Source organism: Orbicella faveolata, unplaced genomic scaffold, assembly GCF_042242905.1.
Source record: "Orbicella faveolata isolate gen_17 unplaced genomic scaffold, um_ofav_v1 contig_48, whole genome shotgun sequence".
NCBI classification, from domain to species: domain Eukaryota; kingdom Metazoa; phylum Cnidaria; class Anthozoa; order Scleractinia; family Merulinidae; genus Orbicella; species Orbicella faveolata.
This window is the reverse complement of record NW_028301578.1, coordinates 5,670,001-5,695,817: the sequence shown is the minus strand read 5'-3', so window position 1 is coordinate 5,695,817 and position 25,817 is coordinate 5,670,001. Positions and strand designations below refer to the sequence as shown.

General features: G+C 37.7%; 1 protein-coding gene and 1 long non-coding RNA gene across 5 annotated transcripts in view; both read right to left on the bottom strand.

The window, feature by feature from the left end:
* Nucleotides 1-610: 610 nt before the first annotated feature.
* LOC110060569 (uncharacterized) lies at nt 611-11,936 on the bottom strand. 3 transcript variants are annotated; one of them, XM_089281517.1, is made up of 8 exons: nt 11,887-11,936; nt 11,668-11,794; nt 7,482-7,619; nt 5,991-6,220; nt 5,470-5,557; nt 4,332-4,598; nt 3,600-3,785; nt 611-2,262 (listed from the first exon to the last, which is right to left on the bottom strand). In XM_089281517.1, the coding sequence occupies exons 3-8, from the start codon at nt 7,615-7,617 to the stop codon at nt 2,021-2,023; spliced, it is 1,149 nt and encodes a 382-aa protein (XP_089137643.1). In that variant the 5' UTR covers nt 7,618-7,619; nt 11,668-11,794; nt 11,887-11,936; the 3' UTR covers nt 611-2,020. The 3 variants fall into 3 exon arrangements, with proteins under 3 accessions (XP_089137643.1, XP_089137644.1, XP_020623021.2); XM_089281518.1 differs by lacking the exons at nt 11,668-11,794; nt 11,887-11,936 and adding an exon at nt 10,764-10,997; XM_020767362.2 differs by lacking the exons at nt 11,668-11,794; nt 11,887-11,936 and adding an exon at nt 8,713-8,936.
* A 5,602-nt stretch (nt 11,937-17,538) lies between these two features.
* The window catches only part of LOC149096145 (uncharacterized), a 9,775-nt gene continuing 1,496 nt past the window's right edge, over nt 17,539-25,817 (bottom strand). The window contains exons 4-5 of one of the 2 annotated variants that reach the window (XR_016204665.1): nt 25,782-25,817; nt 17,539-18,271 (exon numbers count right to left, since the gene is read on the bottom strand). The exon at nt 25,782-25,817 is cut by the window's right edge and continues 40 nt beyond it. This is a non-coding gene — a long non-coding RNA (uncharacterized LOC149096145). The remainder of the gene's footprint in view (nt 18,272-25,781) is intronic. The other variant, XR_016204664.1, reaches the window with a different exon arrangement.

Below are 25,817 nucleotides of genomic sequence, written 5' to 3'. Positions count from 1 at the left end.
TACGTCCGAGGGGTAATGTTTTGACGCATTTTAATTACAGGGCAATCCTGATATAGCGAACTCGATAAAAAAAAAGGATAAAGTAAAATCGCTGGAGTGTTGTTTTCTAAAGCCTGGTTTTCACTAGCGACGCAAGCACAAGCGCAAGCGCGAGCGCAAACAAATTCTTATTTCGCTGTGAAAACGGCCTTGACGTAGGCATAAGCACAAGCGGAAGCATAAGCACAAGTACACACTCGCCTAAAGGCTCGTATGTTTACCAAGAAAATACAAGTGCCTCGTAGGATAATATTCCATGGTATACCACTAGAAAGCGTCGAATAACTAATATGTATCAGCGATACTCTTAGATAAGGAAATGATTGACTGAGATATCCAATGGAAGGCCTTAACAACTAAGCGATCAGTATTGTACTGCAATTTGATAAACTGGTGGAAGGATGACTGGCAGTGAACATATTCCTGGTATCAGGATTGAGTACTGTGGTTGCATTTTACACAAGCTGTATCGCTTTGTTTAAGCCGGTTTTCAGAGATCACGTTGCAGACCTTCACGTTGGTCAGGCACGCATGGTCATGTTTGTGTCAGTGAACGACAAAGAGGCAGATATAGACTACAAATAAATTTATGATCTTCACAATGCACGTACGTGATAAGCGAGGACTCTCAAGCGTCCCTCAAGTACGGGTGCTCTGTGTTTCGGACCATTTGAATGTCTTAGACATTCGGGCCACCTAAGTAAATTATCTACTGAAGTTATCATAGTTTTTTTTTTTGGTACTTTGTTTTTGTTTTACGGAAATTTTGGAGTATTTATTTGAAACTCAGTAGCTGTTTGTTATTTTGCTTCAACGATGGCTGACGCTAGAAATATAAGCTTTTCCAAGCTTGTTAAGACGGCTAATACATTTACCGCTGGGGCGTAGCTAGGGGGCGGGGGTGCTGAGGTGTCCATGACCCCTCCATTTGTAAGCCTTTTTTAAGCAAATAACCTACAACAGGTGGCAAAAACGACACGAAAATCTGGTGAGTACCCTCATTTTGACACAGTGTGATCCCCCTTTGAAAAATCCTTTCTACGCCCCTGTATCGCACGTTTCAGTTAACATCAAGTTGGTTTTTAAGTGCTTCACTTGCTTTCTGACTTAGTGCAATCTATTTTCTATAGTACCTTATAGCTCTCTTTGCTAGAGCAATTCATTTCAGAGTAAAATGTTTTTTATATTCTACGCTAAGGGGCTGTAGAACTCAATTTAGCCACTCAAGAGGCTCTTGAGCCAGTTGAAATCTTAGCGTAACATTTTTGGGAAATCGAGATTTAGAAAGTGCGGCGTGTCGCTCACATTGTTTGATAAAAATACTCTAGAAAAAGTTTGTAAGAATTCCATCTTCCTTCTTTCTCCAATTTCTTATACAGCCAACAAAGGTTGATTGCTACATCACAGTCTTGTTCCATATAGTTTCATGCGAGCCGACAACACGATCATGCAATCGTGGCGCCCAATTTTAAATAAAATGATTTTAAAGTAACTCTGTCTTGCTTACTAAGAAATTAATACATCTGTCTCTGCCTACGGTAAATTAAACCATCCAATACTGCTATGATTTGTCTGTCTGTTATCGACGATTAATTAAATTGGACTACTCGATGAGACACTCAACCCTAAGGGGGAAAGAGGGAAGGACCCCATGAGAAAAGGTCACGAGTGCTCGTCATCTCGCTTTGGGGTGTAAATCACGGATTTTGGTCTCACTTTGGGCATTCAGGGGGAAACGCCGCTAGTAATCCTCCAAGTATCTCTTAGGGTTGCACTCATGTCCATTTTCAAGTGCTATTTTATAAGGGTCAAATAAAGCTCGACCCCCGCCCATATTGATCTCCTGTAGTGGCTTAATTCAATTTTTTTCGACGAGCTTCCCCGACTTTTCCACATGAGGGTCCCTCTCCCGGTACTCGCTCAAAGGGTCACAGAAAGAACCTTGTGAATTGGACAACTGCAGTGACCTTTTCCTGCCAGTTTAAGAACAAGCATCTTCACACTCGCATATGAAATGCCAGCTATTACTACACTCGACAGTGGTCCACTTCTTATAATAATCACTGGGGTTGGTCGAGATAACCACACAGTCTCTATTCTTCTCAATGTTATATTCTTGTGGGTAGCCTGCCTTCCAGTTAAAATACGTGGCCTTGTCGGTTTGTCCCTTCCAACGATAAACACCCTCCTCATACCAGTCTGACAGAGCAATGTAGTACCTTCCTGCAGATAATATTTAACATATATATCGTTTACATGGGGTCTGCTCAGTTAACGAGCGTAAAGTCTGAATATAAAGCCTTTTACTGGAGTGTGATAATTCAAATGAAAGTTACATACACCTTATTAATCAAGCGCAAGGGCTTTACAAGGAGAATATCGGTCCCAGGTCTTGATAGTACGAACCGAACTCGGTGAGGTCCGTACAAAAAGGAGCGAGGGCTGATATTCTCCAGCACTGTCCCGAGGAAAGTTGGTTAATATGGGATTTATTACACGACTGAAATTGTTTTGAGAAAATGCCACGATAACGGACTGGAAAGACATCGCGAACTTCGTGCACGCAATTTTGATTGGGAGTCGACCAGCTAACTTATACACACAATTGATGTAAAACAAAACAGAAGGGAAAGAGAGAACTGAGAAAGGAATCCTCTATATGGACTATAAGTGAAAGTCAGTTCTTTCAGAACAGTAAGCCATAAGGCTACAAGAAAAATTTCAAGAGTGTTCATTCGGGATCATTCGCGGCAGCGCCCAGTCTAATACTTAGAGAATATCGGACGAACAATGAGGGAATCTGATTGGTTGATAATAGTTATTGCACCCCCCCCCCCCAACCTGCGAACTTAAGTGGCGTTTTTTTTTTTTCTAAACATTTGTAATTAAGATGTTTCTAACTTTTGAAAACAAAGGCGGACCGATTTGTATTTTTAATTGCCAGTTTGGAGATTTTAACTTAACCGTACCCTTTTTCTTTCAATTTCTTTTCTTTCAAGGTCTACGAAAGAGAAATTATTTCCCCATGCTTTGACGCGCGGAATAAATTATTACATTTAATAGGAAAAAATGCAAACAAGAATTTGTGAGAATTCTACGGGACTTAGCAACTTGAGGCCTAATTCACACCACGCCGGAGGAATTTGAAAACGGAGGTTTCACTCTGAGAACGCATCAACTGTTTTCCGTCCTCCCTCCGCTGGAGGAATTTAATAAAGTAACAATCATCGATACATTTTGGATTTGTGTTTGAGGTAAACTCGGTCAGGGAAATCACGTGATTATCGTGACCTCATCGTTTTCGAAAAGCCGGCGTTTTTAAATTACTTCGGTTTGACGAGCGTTTTCGAAATGTGCCGTTTTCTCTGGGTGTGGACGGTAGGCCTAACTGCAGAAATAAAGCTGCGTTTTAAAATTTCTCCGGCATAGTGTGGACCCTGCCTAATACAGCAGATTATTCTTGAAATTTACAACTCTGTCGGAGTCCTCGTTAGAAAGAAAGTCCGGTTTGACAGTAAATGTGGTCATTGATAAGCAACTGTATATTGCGAAGCACCCACCTGACTTAAGTGATAGGCTTACAACTTGGTCGTTATCATCACTGGATGGAATCTTGACCAATTTTCCCTTGATTTGGTCAGCAGTTTTAAATTCCTGACACTTTTGATACGCTTTCGATTTCGTTAGAGAGGTAGTGAAAAACTTAATGCACCCAGTTCTGTATTGATGCCAGCCATCGGCACAGTCTAAAGAAAGGAAGAAAAAAAGCAACAACAACAACAAAAACCAAATCATACATATAAGTCTATCTGGTCGCTCAGTTTGCTCGGCGTGCTTAAATGTACTCGTATACACGGTATGTCTGCTTGCCAATCATCGCTCTGTTGCTATGCAACATAAGGACTACGTCGACCTACCTTGTCCCTAATTGCCGTTTTTGATCTATGTTCAAAAATAAAACTTAAATTCATCCATGCAGGCATGCATTAAGTCGGTCAGTCAGTCAGTCAGTCAGGCAGGCAGGCAGGCAGGCAGGCAGGCAGGCAGGCAGGCAGACAGGCAGGCAGGCAGGCAGGCGGGCAATCAGTCAGTCAGTCAGTCAGTCAGTCAGTCAATCAGGCTGTTAATCAGACCGGACAACCAGCCAACCAGCCGTTCGGCCGGTCGATGGATCAATCATCCATTCATTCAGCATAAAAAAGCGGGAAAAACCATCTTCATTTTTTTATCGAGTGTAATATTAGTTTGAATATAGTGAGCAAAATTAAAAGACAATGGAAACCGTTTGACACCTGCTAGTTGTGCAACCGATGACGACATAAATAAGACGACCGATGATGGTGACATTTGTAGAATTGATGTCACGGAACATATTCCAATCGTCCTCATTGTTGAGGAAGATGCAACCAAAGTAGCCGATGACGTCATCGGTAAGGTGGACATTGTTGGTGACGTGGATAGAACTAATGCCGCGGACGACACCATTGGTAATTGCACAGCTGTTGACGTTGACGGTGTTAACAGGGCTGATAATACCATCGGAGATGTGACAGTGGACGCTAGCAAGGGATGGAAGAAATAGCATAATGATAAATGCTCTGTATATTAGTTTGCATGCTATCTTGGAATATTATGAGTTAAGGGGTGCTAAAGGTGCCTGGTTAATGTGAAATTAAAAAGGAGTTGTTCCTGACCGTATTCCTGATCTCACAACAACGCCAGGCTCTGTTACAAGCAAGGTACGTGTTCCATCAAAATCTACAGATACCATCGACGCCAATTAAAACGCAGGGTTCTTGTTTGTCTAGCTTCCGTATCCTCGTATGATGAATGCCTTTCTTAAATAAGACACGTACGCTAACTAGTGCATTATTCTCTACGTATCCAAAGTTACATCCTTAACGCAGCAGCTGCGTGCTTTAAGCTGTTTTCATGTGTCTCCCCAATATCTTACCAACTGATTATTAGTAGAAGAAAGATACGCCTGTGCTGAACTTAAGTAATAAAGTACTTGTTTGTGTTGACATAGCCTCATCTAAACACGAGGGGAGTTGGGAGCATTCGGGACAGTTATGCAAACCCTCGACTCCGTCTCTGGTTTGCAAACTTCAATAATTCTCCCAGTGCCCCCTCCCCCCCCCCCCCCCCCCCCGCCGCCCGAGTGTTTAGATGAAGCGATATAAACACGGTAAAAAGTCCTCTATTGCTTTCATAAAATATTTTTCAAAAGCCGTGTTTGTAACGTCTCATCTAAACTCTCCTACTGACCAATGAGGGCGCGCGTACTATCTTAGTATTTCTTAATAGGTCCTAGAAAATACAAGCTCTAATTGACCGAGCGACGTATTTGTCAAAGTAAATAAATAGAAACGAGTAACTCTTGCAGTATTTTTTAGCTGCATTTTTTTGAAACAGAACAGTCAGTATTACCGAAGGGCATCTCTTCTTGACTGCTCTGAGCTGGGGATGCAGCTGAGTTCTGTAGGCTGTCTGTCACATGTGATGAACTTTCCTGTCCCTGAAATATACGAAGGTTCAGTCAACAGAAAGGTTACCTAGGTGTTTCATTAGTTCCAGATCTCACACCGGAAGCAAATGTTACTTTTTCCAATGATTAACATTGAAAGCTATTAATATGCCGAGATACCGAGGTACAGCGTTTCCCAGGTTCAGCTTAAAGTAAGTGATCTTCTTTTCTTCTTTCCCCACCTCTGTCCAAATCAAGGCCCCAGTCTGCGCCCAGTCGATATAGAATAACCACTGCCTTAGAAATGCACTCCTGATGTTTATTAATAACTAGTCCCTCAAATTCAAAAGGATAAAAAAAATTAGGACGTTATTGAAGTGTCAGACGTGTTTAAGCGTGTGGGCTAATTGTGGACACCTTATAAGTCAAAAAAGAATATATTCACAATATCAGGGAAGCAAGGCATCAATATTTTATCTCTTACCAGGTTTGGTAACACTATAGGTTCGAGATATGAGCATCCGCCACAAAACGTGAGCCCGTGAGCAGATGACAACCGAGTCGCGTCATTCAGCTCACAAACGTGACGGGACCCTGCGCTGAGAAGTTGAAAGTTGAGAGACAAGCATTTGGCGTTCAAGAGACATTTTTGCAAACAATCCAGCTCGGAGTGGACTAAATACGTTGATATCACATGACCTTCTAGAGCGTTGTCTGTTGGGCAAAAATATGAAATGGAACTTCTAAGAAATGTAATCATTTAGTCTATTCGTCGACGTATTTTCTCGGCATGCACACGAGCCTTTAGGTGAGTGTGTATACAGAGAAAATAGTGACAAGTGACATGTGGGATGTTCCATGGTATACTACGAGAAAGTGTTGCAAAACAACATAATTATATATATATATATATATATATATATATATATATATATATATATATATATATATATATTTTTTTTTTTTTTTTTTTTTTTTTTTTTTTACCGTGCCATAAAAATACCGTGGCCAACACAGTCATGTAGACATACCCGCAGCACACGATGGGAATCGTCGAATATGTAACGACTTTCCAGTATTCTGATTGGCTGTATTTTCTATGGCCTGGTTTTAATAAGTGCACGCGCTGATAGCTATAGAATAACTATGATCAGGTTTTAGTATTGTCCACTGTTAGTTTGTTCCCCACATTGAAAAACAATAACCTCAAATTATTACCTTCCATTTCTGAGGCTTCCCACTTCGCCTACCTTTTAATACAGTTGAACCAATCAGTGATTTCGTTATAGGTACAGCTTAAAATAAAATTAATAAGGGTTTTCTGACCTCTCCCTTACCAATGTATCTCGCTTAAAAAGTATTTACGCAATGGTAATCAAACTTATATGGTGTTGACAGCATCCGAGCTTGTTAATTTTGTCATTATCGCGTGTCAGTCATGTCGCCTCATAAAACCAAAATGAAGTCACATTTCAAAATGACGCTATCTTGGAATTAAAACGCTCCTCAGAGAAGTCAGAACAGCTCAGGAATTAAAAGACAAAAAAAAAATAGTAATGATAATGATAACGATAACGATAACGATAATGAAAATAATAGTAACAATAGTGATATTAATAGTAATAATAGTAATAATAATAATGATAATAATGATAATAATAATAGTAATAACCTGATAAATCAGGAAAAAAAGAAACGAGTATAAGAAATGTGAAGAACTCGGTCACAATAGCCATGAAATCTAAATTCGAATTGAAAAGGAAATTTTTAAAAAGGTAAAACTACACAAGCTTTGGGTAAAACAAACTTTTAAAACATGGATGCCATTAAGCCACGTGACCAAACAGCTAACACACGAAAATGTTTCTTAATACATTTTTTTTTCAGAAAAAGCCACAAAATCTGACTTCTGTTGCATGTCAAAACTGTGTTCGTTTGAGGAAGCCAGTTCATTACGTCTGTATATGTCTCCTACCTTTATTGACGTTGCGGAAAAAAGCAAACCTTTTCTCCTCTTTTCTTTCAATGGCTAAGTAACCTCCAACAGAAGCTTTGTCCCTAACAGTGCTTAGAACGACGGCGAGACATAAAGCAAGTCCCAGTTCATTCATTGCTGTGTTCAGTAATACAAATAGGAAAAAATGAAGTTAGTTTTTTCTCAGTTTCAAGCGCCTTAATTTAAGTATGAAAGGTGGAGAAAAAACTGACAAGAATCTTGAAATGAAAGTTGACGTTGACGTGACGAGGAAAGCGATTACTTTGATCGGTCAAAAAAAAATACTGACAAAGGAAATGATAAATCTGTGTTTGTTTTGTTTAGTTAAGTTTATTTTTTTCATACGTAGGGATTTTCGCCCTTAGACGTCCTGTAAAGAAGCTGTGACTATTACGGTCTATTTCAGATTGAAGCTCTTAGTGTTCACAGCACTCTTTCTACATTTCTTCGCATGAAGCCGACAACCATGCAGGGAAAAAGGATTCACGATATAGATCTAAACTGGAAACAAAATGCATACTTTTTTTGTTAAAAGCCCGGGAGATAATTAACAGCGACAATATATTGAGTGACGTCACAGATTATTGCTTTTTTTCGTATACACTTCATAAGTGAATGTCATACAAGTAAAGCGAACGATACATCAACTGCTGTTGAACCAAATTTATCTTTGCTGCTTGGTGTACTTAACTAGCTTCATGAACCTCAGTAAACTACATCGAAGTGCCAGTTAAGTACATCAAACAAGAAAAGTAAATTTGTTCAATAACAGGTGATTTATGACTTGGTGTATTAAGTCATTTATCCTCAATATTTTTTTCTTTTTCACCAAATTTTCAGAAAAATGCCAAAAGAAATGAAATGATTCTTCTTTCAGGCGTTCTCTCCCGCCATTCCTCTGAAAGTGATGTTCAGATAGGAAAAGAAAGGTTCATAATGTGTGTTTGTTGCTTTATTGGAAAATTATCATCATTTGACTCAGCTTAACTTTTCCTTAAATTTGGTTAGTCACGGAAACATTTCAAACCTCTATAAATATATCACAATTTTTTTCATGAATTTAAACTATTCTACAACTTAGGTGAGAAACATTTTATCTCAAAGGAGATATATTGAAGCTATATTTTGCTAAGATTAGGGAATAACAGCACGATAGTTCTATTGCTAGCAACCTTGACACTTCGGATAGGGAAATTTCTGGTACGCTCACCTTTTTCGAAGTAAAATGGTTAAGATAGCGTCGCTTTCTCATTCATTGCTTCCTCTCAATGAATTTCTGTATTTTGAACGTTCCGTTCATTCTCATGCGAAACAAATACTGATAACTCCATTCTCTTTCGACGTCTTGCGATCGGAAAACGTCTACGGCTTCGGTTGTTTTTAATTCTCTCGCTATTGAAATTGTCAGGTGACCAAATCTTTGCATTGTGATTGGCGCGGATTTGCGGATATAGTGAAATAAGTACATTTCGTTGCGTCCCGGGGTCTTTAATTTGTGTCTCAAGCGGCGTCGCTTCCCGCGGGTATTCATCTATGCCGGTACCAATATTAACCCTTATCTTTATGCTAACTATATTTTGGTCGGAAGGCGGTCTGAATTTCGCAAAACAACCGTGAAAGGATCAAATGTAAATTTCACCATTTTGCACTCTCTTCTTATTTCCGCTGAATATGGCTTTAATAATGTATGAAAGTTTTGACACAATAACGACGGTTAATGGCGGCTTTCAATGAAACTAGGGCAATATAATAGAAAATGAGTTTAATTTCTTTTCTGGCAGTGAAATAGTGAAATTATTACCTATTCTCTGGGTATAGATAATTCCGATATCATTACGTGGGTGAACAAAAACGAACATTTTTGCTGAGAAGTCAATAAAAACTGAGGTCTTGTTTTTGTGTTGTTTGGATGAATTATAAACACAGAAAGTAAACAAGTCGTTAGTAGTTGGACTAAGAAGACAAAGCAGTAGAGCTTAAAAAAAATGCGAACAAAGCTGTTAATTCACTGTTTGAATTTATTTCTTTTTTTCACGTTAACTTTAGCTTAAATTTTATCTACGAAGGAAACAACCAGTTTACATTGGTGAAAAATTAAATGAATTTTGCCTTTTGTCTCCGCTAAAAATAAAAGTTACAGTACGTCGCAACCGGTTAGGGAAATAATCATTTGGAATGCACTAAGATAAGAAAAATTATTCCGTTTTCGGGGTTTTCCAGTGGCGGCAAACAATAAACACAACGCAACAAAAACTGCTAATTGCTGCCTGAACGTTTTAATTGCTATCTTTTTCTTCACTTTTGTCCTTTTTTTTCTTCTTTGTCTCAAGGAGAAGTTTGCTTGTGTTTGACTTTCATCAGCAAAATATGAAGGGGGAAAAATAAACGTAGTGAAACATGCGAATTTCTGACCCAAGAAATAACAATGAAATAAAATTTGAAGTCTCGATGAATAAATTTAAACTTCAAATGGTTCAACTTTTTAATAAACTGAAGTGTTGAAAAACAAAATTGTGGTTAGTCTGCACTGTGGCAAAGATGGATTATTTACATCTTCAGGGGACATCATTAAGTATCATTCATACTGATAGCATACTGTACTATTCGCATTTCTTCCATTCGAGGGCAATTTTGTTGTTGTTGTTGTTGTTGTTGTTGTTGATGAACTCATGCTGTGAAAATCGATGTAGAGATTGAAAATCGGTGCCCAAAATGTCCCTTTCATTGGGCAATAGGACTGGGCAGTGTATGGTTGAATACTAATTAAGCTCGATGACCATGTGTGATGATATAAAATGATCTGCTGTTTAAGATGGTTTTTTGAGACTCCTGTCGTGAATTTACTTTGATATAAGCGAAAGTATCTTTGAAAGAGCGTCGAACATTTTCGCTGCAAAAAACAATCTATTTGTACGTGTAATGATAAATAATAATGAAAATAAAACACCGGGTTATACTTCTCTGGGCATAAATTTGCCGTTATAATTTCTTTAGGTCTTGGTGCGTAGCGATTTCTGTTCGTATTCAAAAAGTTTTGCTGCTGTTTGGAGCATAGTTCAGAAACACGAAACAACACGGTTTTAACTAACATTGAACAGGAGTGAAATCTTAATTCAACGCATTTCGATTATGCTAGACTTGGAGTCCAGTTTTTTTTTTATATCAGATTCGATTTCACAAGCGGCAAGTTAGGGGTTTAATGATATGAAGTGCATTCATCTACTCATTTTATGATATTGAAAGACATATAATTCTACTTACTTCAATTTTAGTACGTCATTTTTATACAAGTTTTCGTCTTTAGACCAACAAATGCCCGAATGCAGGTGAAATAGCTTTAATGGAAATTTTGTAAGTCATGCATGGACAGCTATTGTTATCTTCTGAATTAAGCACCTAATTCAATCTACTTTATATTCCAGCTAACAGCTTTTCTTTAAATATTGTGACGGGTGTCTGTGACAAACACTCGTAAGACCAATATAAGACTGCTTATGACTATGACTCACAAAATTTACTTCATGGTGATTGGACTAGAGCAGTGTAATTTATTGCTGATTTTTAATTTGTACAGAGGTGTAAATTAACGGGCGCGCTTTCGCGATTTTCTCGGTCATATAATAATTGTGTAATCGCATAAAAGGTCCAAACAATTAAGAATTTACACTACTCCGGATATTTGAAAATTCTTTAAACTGCACTCGCATAAACGGGTCGCGAAATTTTGTGATAATATTCAAATATCACGAGTAGTGTATTAACCCCGGGCGTTTTCCGTGCAGAACGCTCCAAGAAAAAAGCTAATGATCTGCCGAAGGCTCTAGCCTTGTGGGAGGTTTGGAAAATTTAATTATTAAGATTTGGAAATGCTGTTGGTCACCATTTTCCAACCGTTAGATAAATCAAAACATCAGTGGAAAAACGTGGAGTAATTTACCAACCTATTTCGTTTATATAACCTTTGGGATAACTAATAGTAGTTTTAAAGCAGAGACTGAAGACTGCAAACTAGCAGATTTAAATATTTGAGGCGCTTTTCACAAGTAAACAAATAATTGACTACTTTTTTCTGGATTTCCGGAGGTGGCTAAAGCGCGACTTTTGTATAGGGTCGTAACGCCCCTAGACTGTGAATCCTTAATTGCACTTTCTTCCATACACTTACCTCTACTTAATGTCAACTGTAATTAAACGACGTCAACCTCTCTTTCTCCCTATGCCCCACTTGGGGCTATAAGGAATGGTGATAAACCTCTCTTTCTGGAAACGTAATTCTTCGCTGGCTATCTTTGCTGTTTAAAAGAAATACGTTTTCTTGCCATAAATTACAGAAACACACCGTGGTACGGGGCTACGTGTAAATAAGATCAGAAAATAGTGTTACCCTATAATGAATGACACGATCCGTGCTTGTCTTTGTGTCAGCACACATGTCACTTCAGAGCCACAATTATAATATATTTATTACGTCCGGACAAAGGAAACGTTCTGGAACCAATATATCAAATAATTTCATCTAAAAATCGTTATTCAGTCGTCGTTTTCTTATGCTTTTAATGATTAAAGTGACGTCAATGTACCGAGCAAAACAAGTCGCCTCTAAAACTGTAGCTCTAACGTTTTCTTATAGGCCAAAAATACGTGTTTCCAAACGTTGTCTAGTAACAAATCAATTGTGCAGTGAGGAAAGACTGCCACAAAATATAAACGAAAGAGAAAATGTATATTTCATGATTACGCCGAGATTTCAAAAAACAGCCTGTCTCTGACATGGGAAACTAGTCTAACAAAGAAATCGTAGATGGAATTGGCCTTTAGCGGAGCTTTTAGGATATGGTAATCCCTGTCTCGCTACGACTACGCCATGAGTTGGAGACCAAAATTATGATCGTCACAATTTCTTATTTGCCTTTAATGTTATGATAATCATAATTTCGCGACATGCGTAATACGTACCAAGAAGTCCAAGAAATCTCGGGAAGACCTTAGTTAGTGAGGACCTGAACCAGATTACGCTCCTACTTATTTTTACTCAAATGTCATTCCACATTTAGTCTTTAACTCGTGATTTGCGATAACAAGTTACGAGTTGTTGAGGGTAAGCAGGTTATGTAAATGAAATGCAAATGAGGGGTCAGTCTCTCATCCGTAATTTTTTTGTGGTAATTCTGTTTATCAGTGATTAAAGTGTATGAAATTAATGCATAGGTAAATATTGCGAGGGCATATGTCGTTTTAGATATTACGTAACCACGTGTGTTGCACTGTGCAACATAAACATCTCCCAGTCGTTTCATCTGTAAACTTTCTGAAATGGCTCCCAAAACAATGGCTGATGTTTCGCGTTTGGAGTCGGACAATTGCTCCCAAATCGGTCGCCCCCTTCGCAGTTCTTTCACACCTCAGACTCGCAGCTTCACAGAGAAAACACAATTAGCACACAGATTGGCTGAATTACTCTTACTTTAAAGAAGTCTTCAGACATTCTTGGAGTCACGTGTATCGTGACGTCTGTCGGAACGTTGATTTGATGGCACTCAAATTAACCTTTTGAGTGTAAGCTACGACCACTTAGTTTCTGCAAAATTATTCCATTCGAGGTTTCCGTTAAAATCGTTTAAGGTCCCCTCCACACTACGACGGAGGAATTTAAAAACGAAAGTTTCACTCTGAAAACGCTTCAAATGTTTTCCGTGCAGACTAGGCCGGAGAAATCTGAAAACGCACCAATCTTCGGCGATCTTGAATTTGTGTTTTAGGAAAACCCAGTCAGGAAAATCACATTATGATCGTAACGTCACTGTTTTTTAAAAGCTCCGTTTTCAAAATGTTTTCAGCCCACGCGAAAACGAAAAGAAGAAAGGAAAAACGGTTTAAAAAGCGTTTTCGAAAAGCTTCGTTTTCGTGACGGATTTTCCTCGAAAGGGAAAAAAAAATTCTCTATAGGAAATTTCAATATTCCGCAGTTGTTGTGACATTGAGAAGACTATCCAATCAAATAGCTGCATTTAGACGACGTTTGGTGCGTGGTCACGAGCTTTTCAAAAATCATATTGCAAATTATTCATGCGATGAAACATTTGTCACGTTCTGTTCGTTGAAAGTAGGCTTTGCTATCCACGTTTAGAACTTCAACATGCAGAAATCTTGTTTTCTCCTCACTTTTTGCTACAAAATCTATCAATGCACAACGTAAGATATGTCCGTATATCAGGAGCTGCTACGAATCTTCAATTCTTGCATCAAGAACTTCGCTTCAAGAAAATTTCTCAAGCACGTGATTCGCATAAACCAGAGATGCAAAAGCTCTTTCTCAGGACATTTGACGACTTTTGAGCCCTTCTTGAGGTAAGACCTATCTGCAACAGTAGATATTATTTTCTCACAGAAACAATACTGCACTTGAAGGAATTGTTCATATTTACCGACTGAAATGGCAATGTAGACGCAAACGGAGAAGTAGATTTTATAAGCAATCAATCTTTGTGAATTTAAATTCCTTAATTTGCATGGCTAAACAATAATTTCGAATGTTTTGTTAGCAACGTTATTTTGTTGGATTTAACATCGGGTTCCAGGTCAACAAGACGCCTCGTTACTTAAATCAACAACAGGGGGAATAGTTATGAATACGGTAAATTCGTTTAAATCCTTAATTTTGCTTTTCTCAACTGTTCTTCAAGACAAGAAAGATGGCTGTGAAACTGACACTCGTGACTCCACCCTTCACACAGATTACTTCAGGTAACTTATAATCTTTTAGCCGCTTGAACACAAAAGAGTTATTCTCCTTAAATTTCTAAACATTTCCTATTCAGACCTAATGTTTTCAAGCTCCATCAAAACTGTATCGCTTATGCTAATGAGGCAAATATTGTAAACAAAAGTTCTCTTATAATATTAGTTATGACATGATAGTTTAGTAGTGTTAATGACTTAATTTACGCCCGTTACTTGTATCCACTTACCTGACAAATGAGACAGACGTTGCTAGTAAAACCCAAAACCTGATAAGGGCTAAAATTATTTAATAAAGTGATTACGATCAGTCCAAGATTTACTGTCTTGAAACTAAAGAGTAACTGAGTTGTGGTGTTCGACCCAGTCATCATTTGGATTTCTCTCACTTATTGACGCTAGTTTGGTGCATCAGGATCACTGTTTTTAAGCTGGCCAGTATTGTTTCTTTATTTACTCTCCTTTGTTTCAGAAGTGATTATTAAAGTACCTGTCATCTTCTTGGCCTAAATGCACGGTCACTACAAAAATTGCCAGAGAATCTCAGAAACTACCTTTTTCACGTTTTCTGCAGAAGGAGCCTTAGGAATAATTTCTCTTGGTTTTTCAGGACGTTGTTGTTGTCTCAAGGCCCTCAACACTAACATTGTTTCCTAAACCTCTTTGTAGACTGGAATTCAGTGCTGCAATGACAAAAGGAGGCACCTGATGAATCGTTCATGGGAAAATGACCTGCTCAGCTCATTGAACAATGGTGAGTTTATGGTTCTTAGATTTTTACTATTTATAGGGTTAGCCAAGGCGAGCTCTTGCAAAGTATCTCTAGAGTTGTTACGCTACTGAAGCACAATTAGAGAGCTTAGGCAAATACGACGACGATCCCGAGGACAACGCCTAACAAAAAATAGATTTAAATTTTACCTTCGAATTTTACAATTGTCTAGATCTGTTCAGTGCGCCTGTTGGTCTCAGATAAATTATGAAAATTAGCCACCATCGTTTTCGTTTTTTTTTTAAATACGCATAACTTAGTCATTTCACAGTGTTGTTGTACAGAGGACTGTAAAGAAATGTGTGAGGAGTTATAACGTACGTGCACAGCCATTGTTCAACTCATTAAACCTATTGTTTGGTGGCGTTCTTGTTGCCTTTGCCGTTGTGGTTTGCTTATTTAGTATTAATAAGGTCTCTTTTACCTACTTAGCATTTTCTTCAAGAAAAAATGCTGTCCCCTCAAAAGTATATCTTGTTCTGCCGACTAAACACAGCTTGGAGGCAGTTAAGGTAAACCTAAACTAACGAATTTTGATGCTCATTGCTTTTTTTTTTCGCGGAATTCATGCAAATCCACGCCCATGCATGTGAAAGCCAAAACCCAGGAAATCACTCCAATTTGCAACTGGTTTAAGATATATCAAGCAGGGATGAAAAAATATTCTTTCTAGTTAAAAAAAAAAGAAAAGAAAAGAAAATACTTTGCAAGCTTTTCGATGGCTCGGACCAAGCCTTAATACGTTCCTGCATAATGTGGGTGAACTTAAATGAACTTCAGTGGCACGTATTCAAGGTAGCCACCATGTTGGTTTCCACATACTTTCGCAATTGACAACCAACTTGAAATCAGAAAATTTCAACCAAAGCTGTCTTATTTCAAGCTGTGTATAGATGGTATGCTTCAATTTGAGATGTTTAAAAAACAACGGATGAAATGCCAAATTGTGGAGAATTGCATTAAACACTCCTGACAAAGCTGGGTGACCTTGAATGACCTTCAACAAGCCATTGACTTTCTTATTCTGATGCAAATTTACCACGTGGTTTCTTAAGTGTCAAATAAATTGAAACTGGGAGACTCTGATCAAATTCTTATTTTTTCCCCAGTAACTCTGAATATATTGCATGGAAATTGAGTATTACATATGAAGTGCTATTCCCCTAATTACCAAACAGATGTTTATTAAGGCGGCTGTATCATGTGTTTGCATTGTTTTGCGGGTGTGTGTTTGCGCCCTCAAGTGATTTAACATTTGTAGAAATTTTTCAGTACGGTTTTTGTTTAGTGAGGCCGAATTTAAAGTAATATTTTTACTTTTTACAGATCGAGTGGCTCCTTGTTCAACATTGCTGCGGGACACAGGGATAGATTCACGTGGATTCTAGAGGACGCCACATGCCGTAGGACAGGAAGAAGAGACTACATCATTTTGTATGGTTTCCGTTTTATGTGACTCGTTAGATAAAAACAACTGATAGTTAGTTATTCCGAATTCGAAAAACTATAAAATCTTTAATTTCCAAGACAATTAGTACATCTAACTTCGTCGTACAGATTCATTTAGGTGTCGAGACTTGAACTAGGAAATGTCGCCTTGATTCACGTTCAAATTCTCATAAGTAAAACTAAAAGAAATGTGTGCTTTTCAAGGATAATTTAGCTTTCAAACTTGGAAGCACGTGGACCTAAGTTTTGTAAACCAGAGAAATAACTTTTAGGTCAGTTATATGCAATTTGATTTAAAATTTCTAAAGGAATAAAATACATGTACGGCGCAATTGATTGTGAATATTTCCAATTCTAAAATCTTGCCGTACGTTTACAACCAGTCCTAACTTTAATGTCGGCTAAGCAACTTTGATTAGTTCATTTTACTGTTTTTTTTTTTCTATTATTTTTAAAGTTAATTTTGTGTTCCTCTTGTGGCTAAATTAATTGTGATTTCTTCCAAAATATTTCGCCATATTTCTCCAGAGACTGCCTATTTTCATTTTTCGACGTTCAACTTTATGTAAAATTTTGGAAGTTTTTGTTTTAGAGTTTTACGACGCAATAAATCGTGAAAGTTTATCTCGCTGACAACACGGACCTTCTGCCCGAATTTCTTTTAGTAGGACTTACTCTAGTTATATTTTCGTGTGGTTTCTTTGCATGGATCCGCGCTTAGTTGGCAAGACATTGTTTGTAGTTCTGACATATTTGTTGCTAGAAATTTACGCGATGGACTTAAGCTCTGTTACTTTAATTTTCTTTCTTAATTTCCAGTTTGCTTGCAAAATAACTTGAATCGGCAATTCCAATTTCGAATTATTGTATTCTCATTTCCTTTGATTGTTGTAATTATTTCTTAGATATTTGTCAGGCTTAGTCCTTAATTGTGAACTGCTTTAAATGATTACCATGATCAATAGATACCGAGAAAGCTTTCGACTCGTAAGATTACTCTGCATCTATTGACTTAGTAGTATGTTAAAGAGTTTTCACACTTTCAGTATATACTCAATAAAGATCACAACTTATAAATCAGTTATCAACTTAATACTTTATTGAATTAAAATAAAGAAACAATATTTTAATCAACAAATGAGTCTTGTACCACTTAATAAAAAATGCGCGCTTTTAAAGGGGCCTGGAAGCTAGTCGAAATGTAGGCTATCTCTTTTACTAATTTTTGACTATGTAGGGTTGCCGAAGCGGAAAAACGTTCTGCACTTTTAAACAGAGTCCAGTAACAAGTCAAAGTAAACGCCGACTTTCGATGGGCCAAATCTGACTGCAAACTGCACAGATTTTTCCCGCCAAAAGACTTAGTTTATATTTGACTAATCTCTGGACTCCATTTAGAAGCGCAGACTTTTTTCCCGCCAAAAGACTAAGTATATTTTTTGAAAAATTTCCAGGCACCGTTTAAAAGCGCATACTACTGTTTCCCGCCAAAAGACTTAAAATTTTTTTGACCAAACATCTAACAAGTTCTATAAGCTGAATTTCTTCTCGCCAAAAGACTTTTCGATTCGAGTGAATAATCGGAAAAGCGCAATTACTTTCCCGTCAAAAGACTAAAATTGTTTCTTACACGTAAAGCAATTTCCTTGTCTTAATTTTCATAAACCGTCCACAGAACCTTTTCCCGTCTTTATTGATAATACTGTAAATATATGTGCAGATTACGACAAATTCGATTATGTCAGCTAGCTTCTTCATCGGGGAGCATCAGTCTTCAGTAGCTTAATAGTGCTATTGAAGTCCTTCATTCCTGAAAACAAAAAGACAAAAATAACATATTACAAACAGCGACATGATGAAAACTATTGATAATTTTATGGCAAAATATGATAAATCGCGTTTGGATGTAACAACCATTACAGAGAAGTTAAGCATGACATTTACGGAAAAAGCCAAAATTACTTCTAATTCTGTGTTCTTTTCTTTTGATCTTTAAAATAAATCACCAAAAAAGGAGAGAAATGTCTCCTAGAGTTGACCGCAAATACAAATATTTTCATTCTACTGTACAAACCGACAGAGGGCAAAATCCCATTTTTGTCAGTTGCAACTTCAAGGTCATGCTTGGCCTCTTCATTATTCAAATTCAACTCGAAAAATTACACTTTTTATTTAAAACGTTTGAATTTATAACCCAAGTATTTGTAATATTTGGGAAATAAAATAATGCTACGCAATATAGAACATTACGGTATACTGAGAGTGATCCATAACATTAATTTAGTGCCTTTTACATTATTAGCGAGGTTTTTTAAAACCTCGCTGATTAAAATTTCGTTAACTTGTTTGTTCAAGTATGGATTAAGATGATTTCCTTAGAACGTTCGAGCAATAATGCCGGAAATTAAGTTACCAAAAAAATCTTAATGGCATGGCAATATTTTGAATACAGATGAGAAGAACTTATCGCGACTTTAAGCTCTCAAGCTAACCCCGCGAGAGAAAAGACAGAATATTGAACTTGAAGCTATCCATATTTCAATTAATAGAGACGTTTCGCGTTAGTTAAAAACACAATAACACACGCTTTAAGCATTCTTACGACGTTTGACATTTACTTTCTCGAAAATGCTTGAGAATTTAATCACGGGGTCACTTAGATAAATGAACTAAAGTGAGTTATTTTAAATAGTATTCCAAATGTTACCGTGCTATGAGTAAATTTTTCGTAAGTATTTTTTGCATTTATTGCTCGAACTTTGAGCGGAATCCGTCTTAAATACGAGAGACGGTGTTTTAACAAATTTCCAAACACCGAAAAGAGAGTAGAAAATACGAAAATACGGGAAAACACGACTCGTAACGGTGTATTTTGACGAGATTCAGGGTGTTTGGAAATGTGGTCAAGCACAGTCTTTCGTGTTTGCTATATCTTCTCAACCGAAACTAATGTTAAGGAGGAAACGGGGAAATAAAATCGTAAAAATCTACGCAAATTAAGATCAGTATTCAAACACCGTCACGATCGTGTTTCCTTTGTCATAACTTGACAAATTATTAATGAGTTTGGGAACGTTCGCAAAAATACATCCAAAAGAACAGTAGGAGAAAATATTACGCCAAATCTAAACGACAAGAGCGCGCGCAAAAATAGAACGCATAGCTAAATAAACACATCTCTAACTACCAAAAGTTGCTCAACAATCGACTTCCACTTTGTCTCAAACACAGTTAATTTCAAATAATTCAATCAAGTAGCGAAGATAAATATTGATAAGTTCATTGTTGTTACCTTGTTTTTGTCATATTTCATAATCATTCTGTTTGTGTGGTGAAATTATTTGCAAAGGAACTGTTTTTACTCGTTTTTCTGTTTTCATTCAAATAACTATCGCACGGCTAAGTTGAAACATGAGATGAATTAAATTTTCATCATGCAAGATGCGTCATATAATTATTTTAATATCGTGAAAGTACCATATAATTCTTCAAAGTATATACTATTCGTAGAAATAGATGCCTAATTATTATCGGTCGTTAAATCACAGCCACATCAGCTGAGAATCATTGTTTAAAGTGCCTATGAAGTAAAAAATAATAGCTGCTTATTTAAAAGGTTTTTCAAAGTAAAGAAGAATGGCGTTTTAATTTCTGGAATATCTTTTTCGTTTTAGAGATATTTACGTTTTTGTAAGAAAAGTGATGACGTCATAGGTGGTTCCACTAAAACAGCACAACACTCAATCGAGAATAACTCTAGAAATATTAAAGCAGTGTTCTTCAAACTTGGCACCAGAAATGTACATCACAAACGAAAAATAATGACACCCGTCGTTGCATTGCCATGACAACAGTTATGCCGCTGGTTCTGTTTTAATTAAAACTAAAATTTCCAGATTTTATCTTAAACAAGGATCATCCACTCCCACCAATCTAATGGGGAGAGTTAAGACAATATGGGAACCATATGTGTTCCGGCCAAGACCTTCTGTCCCACATTAAAAGGTTGCGAATGGGGATATTTGGTTTTTCACAGAAAGAGACTGGAGCCAAGAGTGTTGCCATGGCAACAACATAGTAGGTGTCATTCTGTTTCTTTTGCGATGTACTTTGCTGGTGCCAAGTTTAAAGAACACTGTGTTAATATTTCTAGAGTTATTCTCGATTAAGTGTTGTGCTGTTTTAGTGGAACCACCGTATGATGTCATCACTTTCCTCATTTGCATAATGCAAAAACGTGAATATCTCTAAAACGAAAAAAAGGTATTCCAAAAAGGAAAACGCCATTCTTCTTTACTCTGAAAAGCCTTTCAAATAAGCAGGAATTATTTTGTATTTCATAGGCACTTTAAAGTTTCCGTCTTCGAGATTTACAAGAGTTGAACCCGAAACTCAACTTGCCAACTCCCAAGTGGTTCAGTTTGCACGTAAATTATCATCTAAAGGAACTTTTTGCTCATAGAAATGCCAGAATGCTTGTATTTGCGATTTCATTTTCGTCTTCAGCAATCGTGCTGACTCGTAATTTGAGTTTACTATAGCTGGTTTTCACGTGACGTTACTAAAATTCAAACTACAAAACTATTGATCTTCCTGAAATTTTACTTTAATGATGTATAGGAGCAGCTGAAAACTAATATTCATACAAATTTTCGCTCCGAATGGGTTCTTGGTTTTGTGATACACTACGCTTGAATTTCTAAGCTTTTGCGTGACGCGGTATTTACATGACGGCCGAGAGAGCTGTCATGATGGTCAAAAAGTGACCTATCTCGGGGAATTTGGCTATTTAATAGTCCATGTTTTAGAAAAAGTATTATTTTAATGTTTTAGAGTTCCTCGAAGGATAAATTCACGCTTTTGTAGCAAAACACAGTGACAGATGTTTCTGTTGGTTTCCGGCCGCTATGTTGGTGCCCATATGGTGGGCACCAGCATGGCGTCTCCATACAAATCTCTATAAATTTGGGTAAAAAATTTCTCCGCATATCTTGAATAAGAAAAATTGCTGTGATTAGAATCTTGGGGAGAGTCTTTGCATATTTACCTTCTTTCATTTCCCAGATTCTGGACTTTATCTATTGAACGGTTTTTATTTTTATTTTGATCTATTTTGAATGGCGTGGCACTGAAAACCAGCAATATTTCCAGGTAATGATGTTATCTATTTCATAGAGACATTGAGTCGCTTTGGTTTTTGTTTTCTCGGTTGAGCAATGACACGGTTGTAAACAATTAGCTGTGATCTGCAAAAGTAACCGATAGCTGAATATGATTTGAACCTTCAACTCATAGTTTAGAAACCACCAAAATTTTAGTGAGTCAGGCAGGCAGGCAGACAGACAGACAGTCAGTAAGGCAACCAGGAAGTTAGTCAGCCAAGCATGCAGTCAGTCATAGTTACTCACTTAGACAGGCAGGAAGACACTCCAGTCAGTCAGTCAGTCAGTCTGTCAGGTCAGTCGGGTATGAGTCACGCAGTCCATCAGTCAAGTAGGTAGGCAGTCAGTCAGTAAGACGGGCACTTAGACATTCAATCAGTCACTCGGTCAGTAAGTCAGTAGGTGGACAGTCAGTCAGTCAGTTAGTCAGGCAGCTAGTCAGCCACTCAGTCAACCCAGCAGGCAATCGTTCGAGATGATAGTCAGGCAGTCAGTCAGGCAGGCAGGCAGGCAGTTAGTCAGCCAGTCGATCAACGCAGCAGTCAGTCAGGCGAGATCAGCTAGTCAGCCACTCAGTCAGCCCAGCAGGCTATCGTTCGAGATGGTAGTCAGGCAGGCAGGCAGCCAGTCAGCCAGACAGCCAGTCGTTTAGTCCAACAGTCAGTCAGTCAGTTAGTCAAGATGGCATTCAAACAGTCATGCAGTGAGGCAGGCAGGCATGCAAACAGGCAGACAGAAGGGCAAGCAGGTAATGAGGCAGGCAGGCAGGCAGGCAGGCAGTCAACTAGTCAGTCAGTCAGTCCGTAATTCAGTCAGTCAGTCAGTCAGTTAGTCAGTAAGTCAGTCAGCCAGTAAGACAATTTTTTAGTTACTCAGTCAGTCAGTCAGTCTGACAATGTGGCAGGCAGGCAGTTAGCAAGGCAGCCAGACGGTCATTCACATATACATACATGTTTGTCTACACTCTTGAATTCTATGCATTCATATTGAACCAAAATAATACCAATTAGCGGGATATGTTTTAATCTTGAATCTACCATAATGGAATATTAAAACAAACTTAAGAGGCCCTGCGCCTAAGAAACGACCGATGATTTCCGGCTAAAAAATAAAATCGGCCGATTTTTATCTCCCAAGTAGAGGTTACCGAATACTATTTAAAAATGAATTTCTTTTGTTTCAGTTTAGCTTTAAACCAAAAATATCGAGCCGCAAACTTTTTCCGTCTGATAGCAGCAAAATCAGGCCGAAAATAAGGCCCCGCAAAATACTGTTCAGAAATTACTATCGCAACGCAAAATAATGAGAAAACTACACAGTGTTGAAGAAAAAGGCCTTTCAATGCAACATCATTCGATAAACATCAAAAAACTGCCGAAGCGATTAAAAAATAACGTTTCAAATGTTGCATACTAAATTAGATGGAGCGTTGGAGCTGATTTTAAAATAATTATTTCTCAAAAGTTCAACGCTTTTGAAAGCAATCACAGTGATGAATTAGACATTGGAGGGATACACATCACGTCTCTGGAAAAACATTTTTCGGCCAAAGTATATTGACCTTGTACAAGGCGTTCAAAGTTACCGTGTTTACCGTTATCCTGCTACTTCGGCGAAACACTTCTCTTTTGCCAATACGGCCGTGGATAGCGTGTTAAACGCCACTTTAAACCTTGCTAGGCATTCAAAGACCATCCTGAGTAGAAGGACGTAGAATTGAAAGAGACAGGAAGATGAAAAATACGCAGAAAAAGAAAATAACTCGAAATTACCATCTGCTAACGAAAGTTGAATCTGGAAAATGTCGTCGCGTGACAACGGCCATTGACGTCATTTGTACAAATAGCGGCGGAATGCAAACGAATGCACAAATAGGGAAACAATTTTTCCCGGCCAGAAAACGTTTAGTGGAACAATGTTATGTTATTTTTCACCAATGATGGTCACTCAAAAAGAAAAACTTCCCCAACCGCCACACCGTTTTGGCCGCAGCGTGATCTGAGTTATGGGGTCACGACTGGATCCCTAGCCGCTGACCGCCCGAAGGACATTGCAGACTCGTTTTCCTACGCTCTTGCGACTTGACGTGACAAATGACGTCAATGGCTGCTGTCACACGACGACATTTTCCAGATTCAACTTTCGTTAGCAGACGGTAATTTCGAGTTATTTTCTTTTTCTGCGTATTTTTCATCTTCCTGTCTCTTTCAATTCTACATCCTTCTACTCAGGATGGTCTTTGAATGCCTAGCAAGGTTTAAAGTGGCGTTTAACACGCTATCCACGGCCGTATTGGCAAAAGAGAAGTGTTTCGCCGAAGTAACAGGATAACGGTAAACACGGTAACTTTGAACGCTTTGTACAAGGTCAATATACTTTGGCCGAAAAATGTTTTTCCAGAAACGTGATGTGTATCCTTCCAATGTCTAATTCATCACTGTGATTGCTTTCAACAGCGTTGGACTTTTGAGAAATAATTATTTTAAAATCAGCTCCAACGCTCCATCTAATTTAGTATGCAACATTTGAAACGTTATTTTTTAATCGCTTCGGCAGTTTTGTGATGTTTATCGAATGATATTGCATTGAAAGGCCTTTTTCTTCAACACTGTGTAGTTTTCTCATTATTTTGCGTTGCGATAGTAATTTCTGAACAGTATTTTGCGGGGCTTATTTTCGGCCTGATTTTGCTGCTATCAGACGGAAAAAGTTTGCGGCTCGATATTTTTGGTTTAAAGCGAAACTGAAACAAAAGAAATTCATTTTTAAATAGTATTCGGTAACCTCTACTTGGGAGATAAAAATCGGCCGATTTTATTTTTTAGCCGGAAATCATCGGTCGTTTCTTAGGCGCAGGGCCTCTTAAATTCGTGTAAAATTACTAAATTTGCAAAGATACTAATAGAAAACTTAACAAAATCTGATGCCAATTGGAAAAGCTCTAATTTTGAGGTGAGAAGCCTCAACGAAATGTCAAATGAAAGAGAGTAACATCTTCTGAATTGCAACAATTTTTGTGGCAAAAAGTTGTTATCATTCTGTGAAGACACTTCCGCCAACCCATCTCAGGCCAGTCAGAGTGGATGCAAGTGATATTTTTCTTCAACATTTCATTAAAAAAAAAATGTAAAAGCACCATTAGTTCAGATTGGAATCTGCAGGTGGCATGGCATGGTACATGTGAATAAGAGATTAGAACATTTCTGCCAATTAATTTTGCTACTACAAACTATGGAAATAAAACAGCCCAAGAAAATAATCTGCTTCAAACGTGCATGCAGCAAGTATAACAATCATACTATCTTGACTATAAGTGGCAACGTTTGCCTTCCAACCACACTTTAATCTCTGAGAATTGATGCTTTTCATCACGATACATCTGGTTAATCCTTAACACGCTCTCTCATATTTGTAAACTGTTAGCATTGTAGAATTATCATATTAGTACTGTACATATTTCTGTTTTAGTGTAAACCTGTGTCTAAATAACGGATTGTTGCTGTTGTTGTTGTTGTCGTTGAATGATTTTGCACAGACAAGATCAACTTACCATATCTTTAGGATTTTCCGAACAAATTTTTTGAAAAATTTTTAACATGCTTGAATGACAAGATCAAAGAACGCCGAAGGAAACCAAGATGGTCCTTTAAAAACAATTAAATTACATTAAGTATCGTAAATAAGACTGTACATTTCATTTCACTGTACATACAGCACAGTCCAATTTGACAGCAGGCAGGGAATTATTATTCATCATTTACCGGTACCATATTTCGCATTGTGATATTGATAGTTTGCCATAGTGTCATTTGAACTCTAAGTGACTGAAGATCTCCGTCCTTTAAACACTATGAGCGAATTTAGAGGGGAAGGGGTCTGCAATTTCCAAATATATTCCCGGAAAGCTCGAAATGGCATGTCAGGTGACAAAGTTCTGGTATTGTCAGAGGGTGAGAAGTAAAGCTTCGCAAGCAGTTGAATGTTACCCGGGCCCTTCCCTCAATTCATAGTATAGCCTACATATACATGTACATATTCTCAAAAATTTGAAGTTTAAATTTAACAGAAAATACATACTAAACGCAGAGTATCCGAGTAAAAGTCACAAAAAAATTTGAAGTTTGAATTTAACAGAAAATACTTACTAAATGCACGTACCCAAGTCTAAAAGTCATCAAAACGTTTTCAAGAGTT